Source organism: Microtus pennsylvanicus, chromosome 3, assembly GCF_037038515.1.
Source record: "Microtus pennsylvanicus isolate mMicPen1 chromosome 3, mMicPen1.hap1, whole genome shotgun sequence".
NCBI lineage: Eukaryota > Metazoa > Chordata > Mammalia > Rodentia > Cricetidae > Microtus > Microtus pennsylvanicus.
In genome coordinates, this window is record NC_134581.1 from 57428292 (window position 1) to 57446164 (window position 17873).

General features: G+C 47.5%; 1 protein-coding gene across 4 annotated transcripts in view; it reads left to right on the forward strand.

The window, feature by feature from the left end:
- Map2k5 (mitogen-activated protein kinase kinase 5) overlaps window positions 1–17873 on the forward strand; it is a 224972-nt gene that overhangs the window by 126883 nt on the left and 80216 nt on the right. For all 4 annotated transcript variants that reach the window (XM_075965562.1, XM_075965563.1, XM_075965564.1 and 1 more), the window contains one exon: window positions 4209–4280. In XM_075965562.1, coding sequence (XP_075821677.1) covers window positions 4209–4280 — 72 coding nt within the window. The remainder of the gene's footprint in view (window positions 1–4208; window positions 4281–17873) is intronic.

Sequence of the window (17873 nt, forward strand, 5' to 3'; positions counted from 1 at the left end):
GTGACGTCAGTAGCACCATGGTAGCAGCTGAGCTCAGCTGAGTTGTACAGTTGCATACATCCCTCTAAGTGAAAACTGTTTCCAGGCTGGCCTTTCACAGGAAAAAAAAACAGACGTTTTCTGGCCCCTAGTATATGCCAGCAGAACACATGTCAAGTACCTTCAGCTACATGAACTGGTCTCCACTGAAGACGCTCCATGCTGTGAATCTAGAGGAGGCACAGGTGAAATTGGAAAGACGCCCTCTTATATGGCACCACTGAAAGTGGCGTAATTGAGTCTGGTTGTACCAAGTATATGCATAGAAATTAAGACGGCTATAGTGTATAGTTGTAATGGGGTATACAGAAGGTACTTACAAACCTGCTTGATCTTCATGCTGCTGGTTTTTAAAGAGGAACGTGGGCTAGAGTACTGTGTCAGTGGAGACTCAGGGAAAGGCTCAGCAAGTGGGAACGCTTAAGCACAAGTATGAAGACCAGAGTTTGGATCTAAGCTCTCATGTACAAGCTGGGCTGCTTTCCCTTATGCTCGTAACCCCAGCACTGGGAGGTAGAGACAGGAAGGTTTCTGGGGCTGGGGCACACACGAGCTACAAGTTGGGGACAAAAACTACTTTGTCAGTGGAGTAAGAGAACACTAGAGGAGGACACCCAGTGCCATCCTCTGTATACAATGTATATGTACCACAGCCTTGTGAGAGGATAAAATGCAATGTCCTCAACAGAGAAATGCCACATGGGAGTGCCCAGCGAATACCAGAGTCTTTAGGATGGTCAAACCTCCAAGGTGGACAAAGAAAAGACAGTAGTCAAGGCAGCATGAAGAAGATCCCGAGGGAATGGTGGGGGGTACAGCAGATGCACACAGACTTAGGATACACGTTTCAAAGAGGACAATGGATGTGCACGGTCCCCAGACACACACACACACACACACACACACACACACACACGAGATGGCTCAGTGGTTATAGCATCGCTGCTCTTGCAGAAGCCCCAGGTTTGGTTGGCAACTCCCACATCAGGTAGCTCAAAGCTACCTGTACCTGCAGTTCCAGGACATCTGGCCTCCATGGGCACCTGCACATACACACACATGCACATACACATACATGCACATAAAACAAACTGCATCTTTCTTAAAGGCCTTATTGGACCTGGTAGCGTGTTGGACACAGGGAATTATTAGTGATCTGAACGTTCTGTCTGCAGTCCTGCTACCTGACCCTGCCTGACCATTTTGCTGTGTGGGGGTGTGACCTTGCCCGCCTCAAACAAAGCTCATCACCACAGTACATGTGTAGACAGCATGCTAGCCTGGGTTTGTGCACTGAGTTTGATATTTTTCTGAGCAACCTGACTGAAGAGCAACTCCCTATTCAGAAGAGATAAAATATGTACCTTGATGTCTTCATGCTCCTGCCAGTCACACCCAGGAGTGTTGTGCCATAAACAGTCCTGGAATCCGTTAACTAAATATGGCTCCTGGCTAAACGCCCAGTCACAGGCAGAAGCTGCAGGGAGTGGAGTGTGCCAGTTTAACAGTGCTGCCTTGAAGAACCTCTGTAGCTTCGGCTCTGGGGGCATAGTCAGAAACTGGCCAGGATTTGTTTGTTTGTTTGTTTGTTTGGTTTTATGTACTCTTGGCTTAGTCACACAGAGAGAGGTACTTGAGACAAGAGTTGTACTGTCCTTATTATATAGCTTGCCGCACTGTTGGCAGCTGTCAGGGGAGGCAGTAACAGCAGCCGGCCTTTGACTGTAGCACTCTGTCAACAATACAGTACCTGGTGGTAGTAGGCTTGATCTTCTTTCATATCGTACTTGAGGGGAGAGGACAGGGCGTGCCACTGCGGCTGCACCCTCAGACCGTTATATCCTAACTCTACATTCGTGAGGTTCCGAGGCTCATCTCGTGCCCAAGTCAGTCACAGAGGCCTGAGTCTGTCTTGTGCGTTGTAGGTTGGGCCTCAGAGCTTGCTGCCTACGTTTGCTTCACCTCCACCAGGGATCTTGTTTTGCTGCACGCTGTAATAATTTCTCCATCTGGAGGCAGCCAGAACCTTGTCTTAAGGACATCTCTTATTGCCACCTGATATTTGTGAATGACTTCACTCTTTATATATTTTTCTCTTTTAGTTCAGTTTTCTGTGTTTTATTTTCAGTTCTCGGTTTGTATTTGTTTTGGTAGCTCAGTGGGCAACTGAAGCAAATGTGTTTAATTTCACCGTCCAGCCCACCCAGATGTTTTGTGTGGGAGTGCCACTTCTCTGTTTATTTTCTCTGTATTCTAGAGAAATGCACAGCTTGAGGATAGAAAAGTCAGAGAGAGGAAGCGGAAAAAGGATGGGGGGAGACAGCATTTGATTGTATTCTTCAACAAGGCTAGAGGGTTTCAGAATGCACACCATCATGAGTTCTTTGTTGTTTAAATTGTGTGTGCGAGAGAATGTGTGTCTGTGAGAGTGTCTGTGAGTGTGTGTGTGTGAGTGTGTGTGTGTGTGTGTGTATATATGTGTGAGAGTGTCTGAGTATATGTGAGAATGTGTATCTGTGAATGTGTATGTGTCTTTGAGAGTGTGTGTGTGTGTGTGAGAGAGAGAGAGAGAGAGAGAGAGAGAGAGAGAGAGAGAGAGAGAATGGGTACACACCCATGCCACAGCATATGTGAAGGTCGGGGGACTGTTTCTGGGAGTAGATTCTTTCCTTCCACCATGTTAGTTCTGGGACTTGAACATGGCTTGGAGGCAAGCAGTTTTACCTATGGAATCACCTCGTTTGCCCTCATTCTAAGTTTTTGATGGACATGATAGCTATAATATATATGAAGGGTGAAGTTCATGCTTAGAACCGCATGTGTGATGAACATCCCTTAGCAGCCCCCACTGGCTTCATGCTGTCATGTGCCAGTAGTGGCATGGGGTTTGAAGGCCTCCCTGTGAGGGAAGTAGACAGGAAGAGGGATAATTGCAGTGCAGTGTGGTAGGTAAAAGTGAAAGTAATGCACAGTATTCTGTGTGTGTGGAGGTGTGTGCACAGGTGTGTGTGTGTGTGTGTGTGTGTGTGTGTGTGTGTGTGTGTGTAGGCCAGAGAGCAGTGTTGGTTGTCTCTACCTGCTTTTTGTTAAAATAGCGTCTCACTGAATTTGGAGCTCACCAATTTGGCTAGACTAGCTGGCATTGTTGATGATAGCAATGGCAGTCATGCTGTTATTCCCATAACTGGGTGGCCAGTTCCACAGAAATACCTCCTAGGACCTGTCACGCTGGAAGATGGGGTGCGAGTTAGGATCTCAGCCCTGCTGTGATTAGCTCTGCAGACTTGAGCGACTATTGCAGTCTTCTGGGACCTCATATTTAGAATTTAGTTGTCCATTTATTTAGTCACTGCAAACATTTCTGTAAGTGATGTGTGGGAGGCCAAATCCTGGAAGGGCAGAGCAGGAGGCACTGACTCAGGATACTGCTAACCCTGGGGAACAGAGTATGTGTGGTAGAGCTTTCAGGACCAGGCAGCTGCTGCACAGCCCGGAGGGGTGGCGGAGTCCCATGTGGCCCCTTGATTCTGTCAGAAGACTCTGCTGCATGGAATGAAGCAGTGGCAGGAGGTGACGGGCTATACAGGAGGTGACGGACTATACAGGAGGTGACGGACTATACAGGAGGTGACGGACTATACAGGAGGTGACGGACTATACAGGAGGTGACAGACTATACAGGAGGTGACGGACTATAGCTGCTTTCTGCACCAGCCTCAGGCTCTCACCCTCATGTACAGTTGAAGTTATTTCAGATAAAAAGTTAAAAATAAAACTTAAGTCTTCAAGACCCTTTGACCCAAATTCAAATAAATCACATACAACTTTACACAGTTTGTGCATCCCCAGTTAAGATCACTGGGTTTGGGGGGAGATGGACATAGGGTCAAGTCCTAGCTCATTTGCTACCTTGGTTTCTGCCCCATTAACTGGTTTCTTGGAACCTTCAATTTCTTGATTAGTGAAACAGTGGTAATGGTTTTTCCATGGGAACTGCGTGCAGGATTCTCTGTTGCCTCTAGAATGCATATATGCATACATGTGAAACTGTTTTGCTGTGTGTAAATGCCATGCAGATGATGGGGGTTCCCCATGTTGAGCTTACATCCAGTGTGTGCTGCCTGGGGTAACTTTCAACAGCTCACAAGTTCCCTCCTGCTTTCTTACAGCCAGAAAGAATTTCAGGAGAGCAGTATGGAATCCACTCTGACGTGTGGAGCTTAGGAATCTCTTTCATGGAGGTATGTTGCTGTTTGCTGTCATTGATACGTCTGTACAAATACATCCCATTGGGAAGAATGGAGGTCTTGAAGGAATACCACAAACCCCCACCCAGTGTGTGTGCACACCGCCTGACTCTGAAATCCTCATGTTGATATCCCACGTGACTTTCGAACCAAGTCTGCATTATTCTAGAGCACTGCTTCTCACACATCACGTGTGTAAGACATACCTGAAGTGCTTCTTGAAAACACAGTTTGTCAGCCCTACCCAAGACCAGTTCAGCCCAAGTCTCCTAGAATGCGTGGGTGGGAACTGTTCCCTGGGTGGGAGCCCTGCTTAGGTTGGAGGCCTGTTCTCTGCACACGGACTCCATAACAGCGCAGGGTGATGGCAGCCATGGAATGTGCATATGTGACATCCAAGGGGGATGTTTTAAAAAATCAGTTATAGTCATTGGATATATATGTTGTATTTTCTTTCTTAAAGAAGAAAAACCTACCCCATTCTAATAAACAATATGTGCATATAGGGTAGAGGTGATGTGGTGATGGGGTGGGGGGTGTATGTTGTATAATTTTATGTGTTTACTCTTTATTGCTGTATTTAGAATGGATTTTTTTCCCTCAGCGAGCCAGGTGCGGCCCCATTAGAACTCCATGCTAAGAAATAGTCATACAACTTGCATTAGAAAGACACCTGGCTCACTAGAATTGCACTCCCAGATAACCTGGGCACTCACTGAGGCTTTCAGAAAAGCTTTTCAATTCCATCCATTCCCATCAAGGAAGCCTTTTTTAAAAAAAAATAGGAACATGTTTAAATAACCCCACAGATGAAGTCTCCATCACAATCCTATCGCTTTTGTTTGGTCAAGTACATTTTTCTGTGATCTTTCTTTGTAACGCATGAATACCATTGCATTTGGAAGGAAATATCTCCAGACCCAACTCACCTGCACAGCAGGAAGAATGCCAAGATCAAATGCTCAATGTTTATTAAACCATAGTCTTCTGCCTTTTCCTGAAAGGCCGTCTAAGAGGAACTGTAGTGTGTACACTGCAGCCCAGAGGCTGAAGTTAGCCAGTAGATAGCAGGATCCCCAGGGCTTGCTCTAGTATTAGCCTATCTCAGAAAAACTGCCTCTGACCTGTGGGACTCAGGCTTTGCTGGGATGGAATTTCCCTTTGGTGTTTTGATCATTCTCATTGGTTGTGTTTTATAAATGATCAGATACAGCGCAGAACAATTGAGAGGTCTCATCTCATGGTTCAGAATCCAGTGTTGGACACAGAAGACCCAGGCTGCAGTACTCGCTTTGGTACTAGTTTTCTAGGCGCCCCTAGGCCAGCCTGCAGCCCCACCAGGCTCAGGTCTGAGCCCCAGTGCAGACTGACATTCTGTACAGCACTGCTGCTGCTCTCTTTCCTGTAGTTCCAGCAGCTGGAGAGATGTGCTGGAGACAGAGGTGCACCCTCGCCTATTGGAAGCCTAGAAGCACTGTTAGGAGGGCTGGGAATATAGCCCAGTTGAGAGAGTAATTGCGTAGCACACATGAAGCCCTGGCTTACTTGCATGTGTGGCATATGACTAGGATGTGATTCCAACATTCAGGGATGGAAGCAGGAGGATCAGAATTTCAGGATCATCTTTATCAGATGTGTAGTGAGTTGGAAACCGGTCTGGGATCTATGATATCATCCTTAAAAAAAAAAAAAGTTCTGTTAAGAAAGTATATCTGCCAGGCAGTGGTGGTAAACACCTGTAATCCCAGCACTTGGGAGGCAGAGGCAGGCAGATCTCTATGAGTTTGAGGAAAGCCAGAGGTACTTGAAAACCTAAACAAAAATAAAAGAAAGGAAGAAAACGTACCCAGGCTAGTCTGAAGGAGCTAGTGAGTGATATAAATTGGTTGTTCCTCCTTCTCACTACTGTACTTGGCTAGTCTCATAATGAGAAAATGAGAGCCCCCACCTGACTAGAGTGGAGTTATCAAGATAAAGGCTGGAAAAAATAAATGAGAGGTAGCCGGGGACTGGGTCACATACCCCCAGGCTCAGGGCTTCAGAGAGTAAGTGGTCTGACTTCAGTTTTTAGCAGGTCACAGAGTGCTCTGTGGAGCATGACTATAGAAGGACAGGCGTGGAAACAAGAGGATCAGAAAGACCAGGTGGAAAGATTGGAATATGACCAATAAATATATTGAAATATGCAGCCTCAGTATCTTACTAGGCCCTGGGAATGTGAAGCCTAATAAAAAGGGACATTGCACTGTAGGGAGGGGTCAGCCAGTGTGTGCACTGTAGGGAGGGGTCAGCCAGTGTGTGCACTGTAGGGAGGGGTCAGCCAGTGTGTGCACTGTAGGGAGGGGTCAGCCAGTGTGTGCACTGTAGGGAGCCAGTGTGTGCACTGTAGGGAGGGGTCAGCCAGTGTGTGCACTGTAGGGAGGGAGACAGCCAGTGTGTGCACTGTAGGGAGGGGTCAGCCAGTGTGTGCACTGTAGGGAGGGAGACAGCCAGTGTGTGCACTGTAGGGAGGGGTCAGCCAGTGTGTGCACTGTAGGGAGGGGTCAGCCAGTGTGTGCACTGTAGGGAGCCAGTGTGTGCACTGTAGGGAGGGAGACAGCCAGTGTGTGCACTGTAGGGAGGGAGACAGCCAGTGTGTGCACTGTAGGGAGGGGTCAGCCAGTGTGTGCACTGTAGGGAGGGGTCAGCCAGTGTGTGCACTGTAGGGAGGGAGACAGCCAGTGTGTGCACTGTAGGGAGCCAGTGTGTGCACTGTAGGGAGGGGTCAGCCAGTGTGTGCACTGTAGGGAGGGGTCAGCCAGTGTGTGCACTGTAGGGAGGGGTCAGCCAGTGTGTGCACTGTAGGGAAGGGTCAGCCAGTGTGTGCACTGTAGGGAGGGGTCAGCCAGTGTGTGCACTGTAGGGAGGGGTCAGCCAGTGTGTGCACTGTAGGGAAGGGTCAGCCAGTGTGTGCACTGTAGGGAGGGGTCAGCCAGTGTGTGCACTGTAGGGAGGGGTCAGCCAGTGTGTGCACTGTAGGGAGGGGTCAGCCAGTGTGTGCACTGTAGGGAGGGAGACAGCCAGTGTGTGCACTGTAGGGAGGGAGACAGCCAGTGTGTGCACTGTAGGGAGGGGTCAGCCAGTGTGTGCACTGTAGGGAGGGGTCAGCCAGTGTGTGCACTGTAGGGAGGGGTCAGCCAGTGTGTGCACTGTAGGGAGGGGTCAGCCAGTGTGTGCACTGTAGGGAGGGGTCAGCCAGTGTGTGCACTGTAGGGAGGGGTCAGCCAGTGTGTGCACTGTAGGGAAGGGTCAGCCAGTGTGTGCACTGTAGGGAGGGGTCAGCCAGTGTGTGCACTGTAGGGAGGGGTCAGCCAGTGTGTGCACTGTAGGGAGGGAGCACCCCATAGCTGGATGAGGGCCAGAGAGAGAAGGGTTCTTTTATGCTCTGTGTTTACAAGGAATGAGATGAAATGAGTCATGAGGCGAAGTCTGCTTAAAGTTTTCAAGGGAGACAAGGGGCTTAACTAAGTCATCCCAAGGAATATACGGGTGGCGGGGAGGTGTTGTCCCCATCCTCTTAGAGCTTCTGGCCCACTAGACTAACAAGTGACATGTGACCAACTTAAGTAATACCACAGCAGGTTCTGCAGAGCACTGGCCACGTAACCGGAAGACCCTGCTTTGATAGAGAAGAAAGATGCTAGAACCCTGCAGTGACACCTGACAGGTCTCAGCAAAGGTGTGGGTGAAGCCCTCATGGGGAGCAGGGGTTGACCAAGGGTTGACTTCTGAGTGGAATTGGTCTTGTAGGGGGTCTGCCACCAGCCCTCCCTACCCATTCAGCCCACTCTGGTGGACTGCTGTAAGCCCTTAAGGAGGGATTAGATGGCAGTGTAGGCAGGTAAGCTCCCCACAGTCTCCTGACATGTGGGCACACCTTCTCAGCATGTTTTCAGCCAGCAGTCCATTCCCATAGGAGATCTGTGCCAGAAGAATAAAAGATGGGCAGCAGAATAGGAAACTAAGCAAGGGCATTTCCCAGAAGCACCCGGGAATCAAATAGAGACAAATGGGAAAGTTTCCTGTGTCTGCTGCCACCCCCAGGGCCCCGCCTCCTGTTCTGTAAACCTTCCTCTCCAAGGTCCATCCTTGTCAGCTCCTTCCTGCTGCCCCTTCCCTGTTAATATACTGTCATGGCCCCCATAGGGAGTCGTAACAAGACCTCTTGCCACACTCTTTCATAAAAGATAATGCTACATGCCTCTAAAGTGTGCAGATAAAAAAGAATCACAGACAGTTACATTTGTGCCTTAAGCAAAGAACCTTTAATATCGGACTATCTTTTATCTGTCCCCTCTTCTCTCAGGTCAGCAGCCCTCTGCTCCTGGGATAAAGTGGGTCTCCTCCAGATGTTGTCATCTGTGTGAAATATTTGGAGTGGGCAAAGTAGCCCAAAGATTGAAGTAAGACTATTCAACCTGAGTTGAGGGCAGTGGGTTCTTGGGTGGGGGCGCGATCGGCCCCTTCTCTGCTGTGTTCTTACAGTTTTCATGCAGATCTTTTAAGCATTTGTGGCTCCCCCCTTGTGGATTGGTTATGAAGCCAAAGAAAGGAGGTCTCAGTGTGTGGGTTTTGTGGGCTCCCTTTGTAGTGGGGGAGAAAACCCATGTGGACTTAAGTTCTTCCATTAGGACACACCAGGAGTTGGTGTGGGAATGCAGAGAGTAAAGGAGTGGACAGATGTGAGACCAGCAAGACTGAGAATCCCGGGCTGCGAAGAGCTGGGCGGGGGGGTCCTCCCATCCCAGAAGACCTGTTTGCCACTTTTAGAAAGCTCATGCCAGCCCCGTGGCTGGGTGATGTTTAGACTTGTTCACCTGGTGCTGCCGTCAGTACTTCAGGGATAAACTTGAGGATAAAAAAGGCCTGGCATGCAAAAACAAGGGCTTTATTTTCACCGAGTCTGAAGGGTTTTGCCTAATCCTGCGGGTGGGGATTCCAGAAACACTGGAGCATCATCTTAATTCCACAAGCTGTGCAGTACTTACCTCATCTCGCAGACAGTGACTGAGGAAGAGTCTACTCCCTTGGCTTTTCCCTAATTAATTATTGTTCATATTATGCCGTTTGAATCACAACATAACCCTCTAAACAGGAGGTAAACAGCCCCGTGTTCACAAGATGGCTTTTCTAGAGAGGAAAGTCAGTGTGCTCCCTCCTCTCACCTTGTGTGCCCCGCACAAAGCATACATATTAAAAAGGAACCAGGTGTCTGGCATGGTGGAGCCCATCTGGAACCCCAGTATTCCAGAAGTGGAGGCAGGAGGATCTTAAGTTTGAGGCTAGCCTGAGGTACATAGGAAGACCTCATCTTTAAAAAATGCACAGGGGCTGGTGGGATGGTCCAGTGGGTAAAGACTCTTGCTCTGCCAGCCTGATGGTCTTTGGAACCTACTTAAAAGTGCAATGATCACGAAGTGCTCCTTGACCTCAGTATGTACACTCAGTGTGGCCCAGGTGTGCCCCGTCACATGCTTCACATGTATGCACTCACACACACTCACACTCACATGGGGAGGGGGCTCAAGGCTGAACATGGTAGAATACACCTTTAGTCCCAGCACTAAGGAGGTAGAGGCAGACAGATCTGGTCTAGTCTATGTATTGAGCTCCAGACCAGCCAGGGCACATAGTGTAAATCTGTCTCAAGAAATAAATAAACCATTTTAAATGAAGTAAAGAAAACAATCAGAAACTTCCCTTGGAAAGGCTGCAGTCCCACAGGCCTTTGCTGAGGGGCTGTCGGGAGGGCTCTCGCAGACCTCGCTGAGGTTGGGGTAAGCGGTGTCCTGATGGACGTCTCTGCAGGAGTCAGACGCGAGTCCGTCTCCAGTGCACACTTGCTCTTTTCACTTTGTCCCCGCTCTTGCCGCCTTTGTTTGCAGCTTCGCTCCCAGTCTCCTGAGTCTGAGGCGCAGAGCAGGCTGGCTCGACACGCTTGGTTAATTGGTGTGTCATCCAGTCCTGCGAGGCCCCTCTCCAGCACGAGCGCTGCTTTATTGAAGTGCTTTGAATGATGTGTTAAATGATGAAAGCAAGGCGCAAGGCTTAGAAAGATGTCTCCAGATAGGTGGAGAACATACTCAGAGAGCCACACAAGGTCATTGTCATCAAAGTAACACCGCTGGCTCAGGATTTCTATGGGCTCCATTGTTTTGACAGAGTTTTTCCTAAGCTTTTTTTTTCCCTTTGTAATACTACGGATGGCATTCCACAGGGTATGTGTTCTACCTGAACTGTGCCCCTAGCCCTTTCTCAAAGTTTAGAATTTCCTTTACCAAAATAAATCCATGTACTATGACACTCTCCTGTCACGTAAATGCTATTTTCCTTCGTCTGCCCAAGATATCATTTGAATATGTGACCTTCATGATGTGACTCTGACTCGGCAGCTGAGAGGACCGCCATCTCCTCTGGCTTGTCACATAAGCATTTCCTGTTCGTAGTTGAGTAATTTATACAGACTTCCAGTCTCACTCTCTTATGACCTACACTATCCAGCACCCCGGTGGGTGCTCAGGAATCTTTTTGGCTCAGTATCTCCAACTTTTATAGTAGTTTTAAAGTAGTTCCTGAAAACAAAGGCCAGGGTTTGTGTCTGATGATGCCTTTGCTGTCAGTGCCCATTCATGTTTGTGCATAAAGAAATGGTTTCTCTTCGTCAAAGCAGCAGACCCAGATTCAAATCCCACCTCAGCCACAGCATCTAAAATGTTCACATCTACGTCAAAAAAAAAAAAAATCAGCCGCTTTGACTAAAGCTGAGTTTCCATTCACCTCAAGCCGTACTGAAAATAGCCACAAATGAAGGCATGGTGCCACGAAGACACACGAGGGAGGGCGGAGTCAGTACCACAGCCGCAGCTCTCATCTACAGGGAAGAAACAGTAGTTGATTCTGGACCATTCCGTGGGACCGTGGTTCCAGAACACAGATCTACGTTCTCCCAAATTCCTTATTCCAACGTGGAAGCAGTGTCGTGAGGTTGTCTGGTTTTACAGAGCAAAGAAAGTCATGAATCAAGGCAAGTCCACTTAAACCAGTGGTGCATCAGAGAGGCAGTTACAGAGGGGAGGGGAAGCTTCCTTATAGGCCAACGTGCTGTCTGATGGCGTCCTTAGCTTTCAGGTTGGTGGAAGCTTTCGATCTGTCTGTCACAGGATGTTCAGACACAGAGGTGGCCAGAGAACGGCTGTTAGAGAGGACGAGAGCTAGGCCTCTGGACATGCAGCCTTCCAGTCTCTCTCCACAGTGCTGCCTTTCCAGTCAGTCTCTGCAGACACAGCCTCGTTCGCGACAACCACCATCAGATTTTGGATGTGAGGGAGCGGGGGTCTGGTGAAAAACAACACGTGGCAGAGCAAAGGCGTCCTTCAGCAGCAGGGCACGCAAGGGCAGCAGCCTTGCTGGAGTAGAGCACCTCAAAGCTCCACAGCTGGGTTCCCAGTATCTGGAGCTGGGAGTAAAGATGGGACCTAGAGAATTGTCTCATAGCTTTGTTTTTCCCTCTCTTTTGTGGGTTAAACCAAGAACTTGCATGTAATAGGCAAGTGCAGAGCCCCAGCCCTCAGAGTCTGTTTGAGAGGCTGTAAAGCTGATAACCACAGACCACGTCCCAACTCAACATATGACCCTCCCCAGGCCCAGCATGAGACCGAGAGGTTCTAGGAAAATAGATGGCATCTGGGACCATAGAAATCTGGTCCTGTAACCAAGAAGAGATTCTGACTGCTGCATAACCCCGCATTGTTCCTGGGTCAGCAGTGGCCAAGACCACAGGCAGGAGATAGGCAGGGACTTTCTCCAGGGAACTCTGGCCTGCAGTCTAATGGATCCACAGGTTGGGTGTTTACCAAGAGCCCCCCAAGCAGGTGAAGCTCACAGAAAGCTCTCAGCCAGTTGTCATTGTCCATACAGAAGCAGTTTTCACTCCGTAGCCCAAGTTGACCTGGTACTCGCTGTGTAGACCAGGCTGGCCTTGAACTTGTGGCTAGCTTCCCCTTCTGCTTCTTGAGTTGCTAGGATTACAGTTGTGGCTTACACTTAATGAGATATCTGAGAAAAACTTTCAGAGTGAGAACAGAGGTCTAAAATAACTGAGAACAAGCAATGTGAGGGCCTAAAACCTATGCTGTGAAAAACAATTTGAATAAACAATGAAACATGCCTTCAGGAACGAGACACAACACTATGCTCCAGAGACAACAGGCTGCTGTAGTAAGAGAACTTGCAGAGAAAAGCAAAACAAACAGGGAGGAAGGAAAATGAAAAAAAAAAAAAAACAAAACAGGTGAGCGAGCGCAATGTGAGAAACAAAAGAGGAACTCATCAGAGAACATGTCTGGAGAGAGCCGTGTATTTGGGGTGCCTTTCCTCCTGGCAGTTCAAATAGGAAAAAACAAAATGCTAATCTCATTTCTAAGTGGCATGTGGCAACACTTTTGTCCTTATAATGTGAATTTTTATAATACATATAAATGTTTTTTTGCAAGCAGTCAGACAAAGTAGTGCACGCCTTTAATCCCAGAACTCAGGAGGCAGAAACAGACAGATCTCTATGAGTTCAAGGCCAGCGTGGTTTACATAGTAAGTGTCAGGACAGCCAGAGCTACAAAAAGAAAAGTTAAAAGGAAAAAGACAGAGAGGAGAGAGAAAGAGAGGGAGAGGAAAGAGAGAGAGAGAGAGAGAGAGAGAGAGAGAGAGAGAGAGAGAGAGAGAGAGAGAGAGAACTATCAGACACTTTACTGGGTGCTGGCAATACAGCCCCTTTCCATGTTACACTTACAAGGTAACAAGTAGACAGGTTCTTGGAAGCAAGATTTGTCTGGACGATTTTATGAATATTTAAAATTAACAACCCCATAAAGTCACTGTAAGAAGTATGCCACACCTGAGTGTAGTGGCGCACACCTTTAGTCCCAGCACTCGGGAGGCAGAGGATGCCAACAGCTCTAGAGAGACAAGAGCACCACCAGGTGTCATACCTGACAGCCTCAGTCCCACAGAGGGGCACGATATACGTGGTGTGTGGTGGGGTGGGCACATGCCACCTCTGGAGTGGCTTCCTCGGTCTAGGGGGCACGAGTCATTGAGTTCTATAGTTTTTTCTTAGTTAAAAAGCAACAGGCCGGGCAGTGGTGGCTCATGCCTTTAATCCCAGCACTCGGGAGGCAGAGGCGGGCGGATCTCTGTGAGTTCAAGGCCAGCCTGGACTACAAGAGCTAGTTCCAGGACAGGAACCAAAAAAAGCTATGGAGAAACCCTGTCCCGAAAATCCAAAATAAATAAATAAATAAATAAATAAATAAATAAATAAATAAGCAAGCAAGCAACAGTACTCTGGTTCACTTCATTCATGGGTTAACCTGATCTCCGATATGTCTGAGGTAATAGGCAGTGGTGGGTAAGAGTTCAGTGTGCTACCCTGTGTTGGCGCTGAGAGTCCAGACTCTGCCCCTGGGAGCTCCTGACTGGACAGCTGCCCTGATGAGAGGGAGGGCTGCCGCCAAAGCCTGGGAGAGCCTTGCGTCCCTCCATTGCTGCTTAATAAAGCTACTCCAAATTAGTCCTTAAAATAGCATTTATTGCTCAGGATCCCATGAGTCGGGAGTTCTAGCAGGGTTTAGCCATGCCTTTCTTTCAGCAGGAAGGGTTCCGGGAGCTTGCATTCCGGTAGTGCTTAAGATAAATAGTAGATCCACCCTGCTTCACCAGCGTGTGCGGCACCCTGGTGGAGGGCAGGGCGGCTGGGGCATAGCTATTCTGGCGTTGCTTACATGGGCACTCCTCCTTTGCCACATCATGGCGAGCTTAGACTTCCTGGTACATCATATCATGTAAGCTGGTGGAAGCTGCAGGTCTGTTGAGCTCCAACCTCAGGAATGACAGAAAATGAATTCTGCTATGTGTGGCTGAAACAGCTTAGGTTACTGCTAAGGAAGCACCAAGGTCACTCTGTAAAAGCGCCCTGGTTAGTGGATTGTGTGACATCTATCTCTGGAAACAGTACACTGCTGGCGACTTTCTGGAAGAAATGTGTTGAGTGAAGGTTTTGATGAGTGGGGCAGATGACTTCCTGCTTGAGCAGCAGCACGCACCAAAGGCGGGTGTCATGGTACCCTCCCATTTCGACTCCCTTGACCTTGACCTAGAACTAGAAGTGTAGGTTCGTTTGAGCTCAGTAGGCTAAACCCCAGCCCTGGTATTTTCCTAATCTCCTCTACTGCACGACCTCAGGGAGCAGTTTAGTGTTGGAGCCCACAGAGGCTGACCTCTTAAGAGACGTGGCGTGGTTGAAGCTGCTGTTGTCAGAGGCCGACGTTACACATCACCCGGAAGGAAGTCACGTCTCAGTCCTTATAAGGCTTCCGGTGGTTGGAATTAAACACGGAAGATGGCTTTCCATTCCTAAGTCTTTAATAAGAAATAACCCATGGTCAGGAGATGGCTCAGTGGTTAAGAGAAAAGACTGCTCTTCCGGAGGTCCTGAATTCAATTCCCAGCACCCACATGGTGGCTCACAACCATCTCATAACTGTCATGAGATCCAATGCCCTCTTTCTGTTATGCAGATGTACGTGTAGACAAGAACATATATACATAAAATAAATACATCTTTAAAAAAGAAATAATCCATGTGAATTAATTATAATGTTTAAATATGTGCAGTTGATAGTTGCTGATCATTCTACGTAGTGATGTGTTAGGTAAGAGGGCTCTATTACGATCAGATCCTGATGCTGAAGAGCATGTAGTGTGGTTATTTTGGCTTGTTAGCTAGAAGCAACCTGAACATGCCCTTCTAGGCTGACCAGACAAGTGTCTCCATCCCAGTTTAGCATAAACACCTAATGCCAGTCCTTGGCCCTAGTAGTATTTCTGGTGTCATGGAGAACGTAAAATACTGGTGACTTAGAGTTTGCCTGTACACAGGGCTAAAACCCACCAGGTATTAAAGACACGGGGAGATGATGACTACTGACCTTTACCAAGTAGGTTGTTATAAAATTCCTGAGGAAAAAGTATGGGCGGAGAATTGGATGGATTTATCTGCACAGGTATGGCCAGAGGCTTCTTCTGAAACAGGTGTCCCGCAGAGGAGGAAGAGCAAGAGGATGTGTGGGAGCCATATCCTCAAGAGCAGGCAGGTTCCATTTGTCATCTGTCGCACAGGCTAAGGTGCAGATAGGAACCACCCTTTCTCCTGCAGTTAGGGCTGTGCAGTCTTTTGAATAATAATGATTTTTCTATTAGAAACATAAATGGTTGCTTTCATCCATCCTAACTCAACTTTACATCTTTCTAATTCAAAATCTCACTCTAATGCACGGACTGCCATCAAAGAGGACCTTTTTTGCAGTTGTTTTTAAGTGACTTTTAGAGATTTTGTTATATGCCCAGATGTTTTAATTAGCATTTCTGTGAGCAGAGCTACTGATAGAAATCAGCCTAGAACAATTAGGATGTCTACAAGGCCACAAAAGTGGGTACTTTTAAATAGTGAGACTTTTCTTTCCCCATCTTTTTTTTATTCAGTTTAACAATTAGCACCTTTATATTTACTGCAGCCTAGATGAAATTAATATATTACCTTAAAATACAGTATTCAGCCCAAAAGTTGTTCAGCCAGGTCTTGGTTTAATGTAGTATAGGTAGACAGATAGATAGGCTTGCGCATGCACACACTCATACGTACATATTCACATACAGAAAAAATATGATGCAAGCAAAATAGCAGTATAGGAGAAGGATTATGTTTCAGGTCAGCAGGGTTAAGAAGCCCAAGCAACCTTTAAAGATTCAAAACAATAGCATTCAGCATGGAGTCTACTTCCTATCATCCTTGCTGGCCCTTCCGGATGAAGAAGAGACATTGTCCAGCTCTGATAGCAGGAGAATTAGGAGTAAAGGTACTGATGCCTCAGGGGTGGGTCATGAATTAGTAATTGCTATGTGGCGGATGAGCCCGTCAAAAGAGTTGAAAATGAGGAAGTTGCCTCGCAGAGCGCTATCAATCACTCAGTGACCATAACTTCCAGTAATTAGTGTATTTTATGGGCCTTTGCTTCAGTGGCTCGAAAGCACATATGCTGCAGTCACAGCTAAACTTTGCCGGAGTAATATTCCAGGATGATTTATCCTCCTGCTGCACTGGGATATAACCCTATATTAGGTGAAGATTGTGAGCTAAGCTGCAATAAAGTGTAAGTTTAGGTACAGTTTGCCCAGGTTGAGACCTCAATGTATCATGCTTCCGAGTGTTCGCGGTCGGGCCACAGCAAGCAATCATTTCTAACAGTGAAACAAATAAAGCAATTAAAGGACCAGCATTAGGATATTGTGTTTGTGAATTACTGTTGCCCTCTCCCCACTTAAGCATCCACTGTAATCAGCCCATTTCTAATTAGAAAAACAGCAACGCTGTATTAGAATCATTTGTTTGTAATGCCGTCTTTCCTCCGTGATTACTGGTAATCTGGGGTAGAACGCAAGACCTTCTGAGTGATAGAGAAGTGCTTGATTTATCCTTTTGTGCTACTGCGTTTGGGCTCCTTAAGTTACAATAAATCTACTCGGGGTCCGCGGAGTCTGGCGAAGATGGGGATTTCCTTTAGAAACGCTGGCATGCGCTAAGGAGCGAGCCTGGTGGGAACCTCCCAGCTAGGCTCTTTCTGCACAAAGAGGGAAAAAACGTTATTTTCCAGCTCTCGGGGCACTTGGCTCGCTTCGTGCAGGCATAATGAGTTATTTGCTGAGGTTCACCCAGTGCACCGGAAGTCTCCAGGGCCTTTGCAGACAGGGTTCCCTGCCATTGCCAAAACATCTGTAGAGCCCAGCGTTCTAATAATTTAACAAGCTTTGCCACCAACTTACAGTATGACCTTGGGCAAATTAATTAAGCTTCTGGTGCCTCCATTGGGCCATAATTCTGTTTGTGTTAAAGAAATCCTTGGAGTTTGTAGGAAAGCATTATGTCAAGATAAGTATAAATTGAATAAGGAAAGAGACAGCCTCAGCTCTCCCGTATTCTCTGCAGACGAGATACCTCTGTGCGGCTTCTCATGATCCGCTCTTGAGCTTTGCTGAGGTAGATGCCAGTGAGAAGCTAATCGCGCCAAGCATAGATGGGAAGGTAGTGCCACCTTCATTACATTTATTATCCCATCTTTAATTTCCAATGCATTACCACATCATATGAGTTAAACAATAATAGTAAAACAAACTAATTGTCTTTAATTAAAGTGAATTAGGTTTTGATTTCAATATATTTGATGTAGTGGGAACTGAGGCTACGGAGGGTCCCAAAGGTTATTAGGGCAGATTTCTGTGGGGCCTGATGGTGTTGGTAATAACCCTCTTCCTCGTGGTTCTAGACACGAACAGATATGTCATTTCATCAGTCTCTGTTACTCGCGCTTATGCCCCTCCACAGGGGTCGCAGATTCCACAAGTTAGCAGCTAATGGCGTTATACATTAAAAATTGAAGCTTCCCTCACTCCAAGGCCTTGCAAGGCTTTGTTCTTAAGCCCTAGACACTTTGGAGTGCA